Source organism: Leptinotarsa decemlineata, unplaced genomic scaffold, assembly GCF_025532065.1.
Source record: "Leptinotarsa decemlineata unplaced genomic scaffold, Ldec_3_MD MMD2_tig00000232_RagTag_RagTag, whole genome shotgun sequence".
Classification (NCBI taxonomy): Eukaryota; Metazoa; Arthropoda; class Insecta; order Coleoptera; family Chrysomelidae; genus Leptinotarsa; species Leptinotarsa decemlineata.
Genome location: NW_027412546.1, coordinates 1,069,631 through 1,076,719, shown reverse-complemented (window position 1 = coordinate 1,076,719; position 7,089 = coordinate 1,069,631). Strand labels below are relative to the sequence as shown.

The following is a 7,089-nucleotide window of genomic DNA, read 5'->3' as shown; positions in this document are numbered from 1 at the left end:
ACCATAATAAAAATTAAAGAATTTTCACGAACATTTTTTTAATTAAAGACGCGTTTCGCTAACACCGTAGCTCCATATTACCGATGAAGCCACGGTGTTAGCGAAACGTATCTAGAAATAATGATTGTGAAAATTGTTCAATCATTATCATGGATGGTGATATTAATTTTCAACAAGTAACGGGGGTCATTCCATTTATAACATTCTTTGGAAGATTCCCACATTTGTCTCAATAAAGATGGAGAAGTAAAAAGTCGAAACCTCTTTTTCCCTAAATATAATCTCTCCTAAAATTATGTCTCTTTCGATTCAAACAAGATTCCTATGGTTGCGATCGAATCAAATAAGCGAATGAATGTCATTACGTAATGTCACCGATGACATGAGTAGATTTAACTTATTCGTAACATGGTGTAGTAATTTTATGAATGAATTGAGTGCTCCATCTTGCTGAAGAGGCAATAAGACAAATGTCTCATTCCAAAACATCGATGTCCGTCATTGAGGATGACAGTGTATCATGTAAGTGAAATTTTACCTCTTTTACTTACGATATTGTGTAGCAATTCTGTGAATGATATCTGAATCAATGCCATAACGAATTATTGTAGTACAAACTGAATAGAAAAAAGTTCATATAGAAGTAGTTGATTCGAAAGCATGTTTTCTTTCGTGCAATTCAATTTTTTGCAGGAAAGTATTTGTTTCGAGAGGGCTATGTCTTCTAGTTTGTGTTTGAAGGTTACGTCTTTGTATTATTTACACGTCTTCATAAAGAGTTAATTTTAAAATCAATTGGTTTCTTTCTTTCTTTGTCAAATTTCCATATTTTTTGTATAAAGATGGAGAAGTGGAAAGCCAAAACCTTCCTCTCCCATGCCATAAAAACTGGTGTTCACTGGTAAATAATTGAAGGGAGTATGAACTAAATGGTTTTCAGTGACGAATCTATGGACGAAGAAGATGTGATGAGAGTTTGATGGAGATGTGAAATTAATAATACAGAATGAAACGTATTCAAGAAACACTTCATTGTGATTTCCACTACATAGTTTTACAAAAACGCGACACGTGTTTCGGTGTACAATAGCTTTTTAAGGCGTGCCTTTATAACAGATGCCTGGTGGAACCCTTGTTTGAAGAACAAAGTAACTATGTTTTTAAATAACATAGGATAACTTACGTTCAGCATACAAACATTCATATAATCACGGTGCAGCCATACTTGTTCGGATTTGGTAAAATTTTTGTAAATAAAATTGCTGCCACAAAACATTTGAAACACATAAAAAAAATACAAAAAATTACAATACATTCAATTATTTTTAGGACTGATGACTGTTGACTGAGCAATTCCATTTCAATTTTAATTCCAACCATTTTTGCTCTAAATTTGAGGAATTGTAAGTAGTGCCATGGTGCCAAGATTGGTGAAGTCCTTCAATATCACAAAACCCATACTTCCTGTCATAAGGCTGACTGTAACTCAGAGGTAAATATAACGAATAATATTTTGTCTTATTTTTAGAGGTGGCTACAAACAGTAAGCATTGAATAAGTTCTTTATCGTAAACCAAATAACTTTAAAGTTGTGATTCCCAATTGTTGAAAGGGAATTATTACTATCAACAGACATGTCAGCTCAATGCCATGGTTATTTTGTGATAAGCAAAAAACTATGAATATTCAGATAAGCACAAAAGAGCCTTAAAGTTACTCTTTGTCTTCCTAAAAAATGGTGGAACATATTATGTCAATGGCCGAGTAGCTCCAGTAGCTAACCTTAAGGCGTACAAACTCGAAAGAGAAGAAGAATATTGTGGTTGGCATGAAATAACTCAGAGTAATAATAGGTTTGTTCTGGTTTCCTGTATGTACTGTTTCGAATCGTTCAAAATCAGTGAGTCAGTTGTGGACCACAGACTTGTGGACTGAAAAGGTTAACGCGACAATATGTTCAGTATTCAGTTGGGTGACTGTTTTCTGACTATTAGGAACAGTCCGGGCAGAGAACCAAAACAAGCCTAATCATTACTCTGAGATGAAATAACTACAATAATCAAATGCCAATATTAGAGAGAGATAACTAGAATAATAATTGAATGTCAGGAAATTAAGTAAAAAGTTTTATTTATGCGCTACTGTTGAGCTAAAAATTATGGTTTGCGAAAGGCCTAGGGAGGTGGAAAAATATTGAAACTGAAATATAAACATTTTATTTTATATTTTTTAGTTTTCTTTGGGATTCCTCAGTATTTACATTCTTAACTCCTAACATCCATCCCTAATAATTTACAACTATTACAGGAATTTTCAAAATACAGTTATAATTTCAGTTGGTTTTCTCGCCCAGAATGAAGCACCATTTTCAGCCACTGTTGCGCTGTAATGAAAAAAAAATCAGAATTTTTCCAAAGTCCTGTTTTTGTTAACTTACTAAATGGTATATTTTCCTGCGGCTTTGGGAGCTTTCCAAGATAACTTGAAATTGTTTTTGGCCTCTGCGTTCTTATGAGTTGCTGCACTCTATTGAAAAAAAGTAGGTATTCACTGTAAAGCTCACAAACAACTACATGTATGTGGGAGGCAACTAATAATAATTTACCTGGCTTGTGCCGTGGCAGTCAATAGCTTTGGCAAATTTATCGCTACCAGTAATTTGGAATTGACCCACAGCTTTATCGCCATTTCTAACTTGAAGTAGGAACCCTTTGAACTCTTTGCCTCCGATAACAATATCTACAGTCTCACCAGCTTTGACTTCTTTCTTGCTAAGTGATATCTTATAAGGAAAAGCGGAAGATTTTGGTTCAAAAGGATGCTTGGGTGTCATATCATCGCAGGTGTCTACAGGCGCACCACCTGAGTAAGCTTGACTGTAGGCAATCGTGCAGAAAAAAACAGCAATCGATAATTTGAACATCCTGAAATTAGTAAAGTAATACGTGTGATACTGCAAGTATCAATATTCTGTATCATAATTTTCAAAAACAGAAAATGTGTTACAATATTGTTTTTCCTGGTGCTATAACAAATTACTTATTTGGATATGTTGAAAAAATTAATTTTTTTAATGACGAAACAATATTCCAAAGGAAATGTATCATTACTTTGAATATCATGAATGAATGCACTTTTAGAACATTTTGAAAATTAAATCCATAACTATAAAATAGTCTCATTTGCACATCCAATTATACTATAATTCCAAAATAGTAGAGTCTCCAAAGTGTTCAGAAGTTATTAAATATCATTAGGTAATTCATTATAGGCAATTTTTTCTTTATAGATATAGATTTTCTAGAAAATACAGATTTGAGCTGTCTTACTTGCTGATTTATGTTCTATGAATTTCATAGAGGAATGTTTTTTCTTTTTCATAATGGACTGCAGAAAGGTGCATACTTTTAATTTATAAATAGAATCGATATCGAGTGAATGTTTTGGTTTACATAGATTTTTAGTAGGTTTAAAGATAGATGAAAAATAATTTTAAGATTTTTCATATACTACAAAGAAAAATAGTTACTTGTTTTATATATTATCCCTATGATTGATGCTAACTTTTTTCGAATTACATCGATCTGGATATTCCATGAAAGAGTTTCTTCAACATATAAACCTAAAAACTGAATATTAGTGCACCTTTCAATTTCGTTGTGTCCTATCATCAATTTGGAGGTGTTTTATCAATGAACTATTGGAAGTCTATATCCTGTATAAAAAAAAAGGAAATATTTTTGTTTTTCCTTATTTTAATATTTAATTCCGTTTCTAATATTCACGATTTTTGATTGAATATTTTGTTGAAATTACGTTAATTTACATTTATTGTTAGTTATTATCAATTTTATTTCTTGGTATTTAGTACTTTATGATTGTACGTCTCGTAACACTGATGGCTAAATAAAATTAGCCGAATATTTTTATAAATTTCTGAAACATCCCCTGAAATGACGTATTAAAAAAATGAAACTCATTGAAAGTATAATTTTTTAAAGTAATTTTTTCAAAAAGAATTAATATTTCAATTTAACTTTGCTGCAGCACACATCACTTACCTGAATAAAATACCTACAATTCCTTTATCGCGTTCTCTCACAGACAACAAGGTTGCAACTGACTGAAATTGTATGTTCACGCTAATTTACTTTCATTCAGATCTAGAAGGGGTATTTAGACAAAATTTCAGCTGGAACGAGTTTCAGTTATTGAGGCAGGTCAGGGCTTACGCGCCAGCAAAGTCTCAAAAATAAATCCATCCGACTTTCAAGGAGTAGGACTGATCAACCGAACCATGTGAATGATTTTTCTGCAATAATTTATCCAGTAGGCTCGCTTATCAATCATAACATGAGAGAATATAGGATAAAGGAAATGGTTTAATAAACGGAAACCGGTCGTAACAAATAAACATCGTAGTAGAAATTCAACAAAAGTTATTTTCTTTATATGCTATATTCAATGACGTGAGAAACATTTATTATCTGGGCGAAACTTCACGAAGGATATACCATTATTGGATAGATGTTGCAAGACAAAAACACTACAAGTTCTCGTCAAGCATTTTCAGAAGACTGGTCTACCGAATTAAAGTCGTCTTCTGGAAAAGGAATTATTACCCACATTGGAAGTGTTTGGTTTTGTTGAGCATTTATTACTTTTCACTATTAAGAAACAGATTATAGTAATGTAGTAGTAATGAACACGCCTGAAGAATGAACTGTTATTTGAATCCTCTGCTTCGATCTGACCTGTACTGATATGGAGTAACACTCAAAAACAGGTATGTAGGTGATCAGTGGATTAGTTTCAACATCATCGAGTTATAAATTGGAATCGGTCGATACTTGATGAAAATCCATAACTAACGTATTCTAAAAACACTTTATTGTGATCATCAAGTTTTTGGATGACTTGGAAGGCATGGGAAATTTTAAGTGGTACATAGTTGAGAACAAGTGTTTTCACAGAATCCTTGAAATCAATTTGACATTGAAAAATTATTGTAAATTATAATTTTGTTTGGAGTTTTAATATGAATTATATTATTAGGATATCTGAATGAACTTCTTTGTCAATGTTACCTGTTACTTGCATATTAATGAAAATTATTTTTTCAATAGAAAAAAAAAAGTTGAAAGTGGAAAAACATGGAGTGTCAGAAAAGGATGTTTTTGAATCATTACAAATGCTCATAGAAAAAACAAATACGGTTCTGTACAACCACCACACACTGCATATAAATGATTTCTAGGATAAATGTAAACCTTGTGTATAGTAAACACTAATAAATTCAAGAGATCCGGCTACAAATTTACTAACTACCGGTTTTTTTATCCAAAATTATCAAATACGAGGTGGACCACTGAAAATTAAGACAAGGTCGATTCATTTGAGAAAAATGTAATGCAATTTGATTTGTAAATCATCGAAGTCTAGTAAATTAATAATTTATTATATTATTATCAAACCCGTCCAATTATTCCTTCATGGTCAAAATAAATTGAAAGAAACTTTAAAAGGCGATCTATTTCACATAATAGAATACATCTACAAGTCATTTAAACATTAAGTTATCACAGACATTTTCGTAGACATATGAAAGAAAAAAATATGTAGTGAATTGTTTTGTTATATCTCAAAAAACGTTGAAAATGGGTTAAAACGGTGTTTATGTTTCATCTTCATTTGGAACTTGACGAAACGCTGTATGCAGTGATCGATTTCTGCTTAAAAAAAATAGTTTCTAACAGGGAAGCTTCAAAGGTTATCAGGTGGCGAACAACCTCGAAATATGATTCCGGTGTTGAAGATTTTCAGTTATAACATGTTGTTCGTTCGTTAGATGTTATTATATCATTCGTAACTTTCTACCGAGCACCTTGTAGTCGAAAGGAGGTTGTTGATGTCAAGGTGATCGATTTTATTAATTTGTACATTCATCATTTTTTTTTGTTTTTTATTCAAACGTTGCTCAATAATCATAAACTCAATCGCATTGATTGTACGTTTAATAATGATAAATTAATTCTACAAATTGTCAGTTGAACGCACCTGTAAGAGAGTGTTAAACAGCGGAGGTCTTACTCAATATAAATATATGTAAAAGCATGCTCTTGCATCTGGTTTTATTGCGAAAATTTACTTTTTTCAGCAAGTTTGTTTGGAGTCCAAGTAATTAATGAATTTAATTATGTTCCTGTGAGCCAGCCAGAATGTTTTTCCCTGTGATTTTCAAGTATGAAGATGCGGACTGTATTCAAATAAAAATATAATTTTGCAGTACCTACTGGCAAGGGATGTCGAGGCCCTAAGAATATTCAAGGGATAACTAGTATTAAGATTTAATATTATAAATTGAATGTGCAATGTTTAGTGTATTCATTATCATTTTAATAATTTATTTCAGAGGTTTTATTAATTTTTGACTTGCGACTGGATTAAATTTGTACCGCACGCTTCGTTAATAAACATTATTGAATAGTTATTCGGCCATTTATACAAAGAAGAAATAATAGCGGATCAAGGACGGAGCCTTGAAGAATTCGACAGTTTATTCTGCCTTTATTAGATTTTCTAGAATAAGTAGTGAAATCGTCATATTAAAAACATCGTAGACGGTAATTATAAAAACAATAGTACCAACTCATCTTTTGATTACTCAGTAGCCAAATAAAATCTAGGGTTACCAAGAATCATACATATTGGAAGGAAAATATCTCGTAAGCGTGTTAATTATGAATTGAAATTCTAGCGGAAGGAAGACATCATTTTCTATTGTTATTCTTTCTGTTTATCGATTTACGTGTTGTCCTTCCATATTTTTTGAGGTCAGTCTTGTAGCTACGTAATATATACCTATTTCAAATCTTTTAACACATTTTTAGGAAATGGAAATCTAAACTATTGAATAAAATTCAGTTGGAAACATTGTCAGTAACTTTTAAATAATGTTGTTTATTCTGGTAATAATGAATTTGGGTATCAAAATATTTGTGACTGATTTCAGTGTTAATTCAAAAGGTGGTTTCAATAAATTGAAACCACCTTTTGAATTAACACTTACTACTAACAAATTAACACCAA

At 31.6% G+C, this 7,089-nt stretch overlaps 1 protein-coding gene and 1 long non-coding RNA gene across 3 annotated transcripts; one reads left to right on the top strand and one right to left on the bottom strand.

The window, feature by feature from the left end:
* Positions 1 to 383: 383 nt before the first annotated feature.
* On the top strand, positions 384 to 6,406 carry LOC141481609 (uncharacterized). Its single transcript, XR_012465053.1, has 3 exons — positions 384 to 522; positions 1,330 to 1,492; positions 6,158 to 6,406. It is a non-coding gene; the product is annotated as an uncharacterized lncRNA (long non-coding RNA).
* Positions 2,201 to 4,218, bottom strand: l(2)34Fc (reeler domain-containing lethal (2) 34Fc). 2 transcript variants are annotated; one of them, XM_023159330.2, is made up of 4 exons: positions 4,062 to 4,218; positions 2,606 to 2,924; positions 2,438 to 2,526; positions 2,201 to 2,383 (listed from the first exon to the last, which is right to left on the bottom strand). In XM_023159330.2, exons 2-4 carry the CDS (start codon positions 2,921 to 2,923, stop codon positions 2,314 to 2,316), a joined length of 477 nt encoding a protein of 158 aa, XP_023015098.2. In that variant the 5' UTR covers position 2,924; positions 4,062 to 4,218; the 3' UTR covers positions 2,201 to 2,313. The 2 variants fall into 2 exon arrangements, with proteins under 2 accessions (XP_023015098.2, XP_074029487.1); XM_074173386.1 differs by lacking the exon at positions 4,062 to 4,218 and adding an exon at positions 3,530 to 3,622.
* Positions 6,407 to 7,089: the final 683 nt, after the last annotated feature.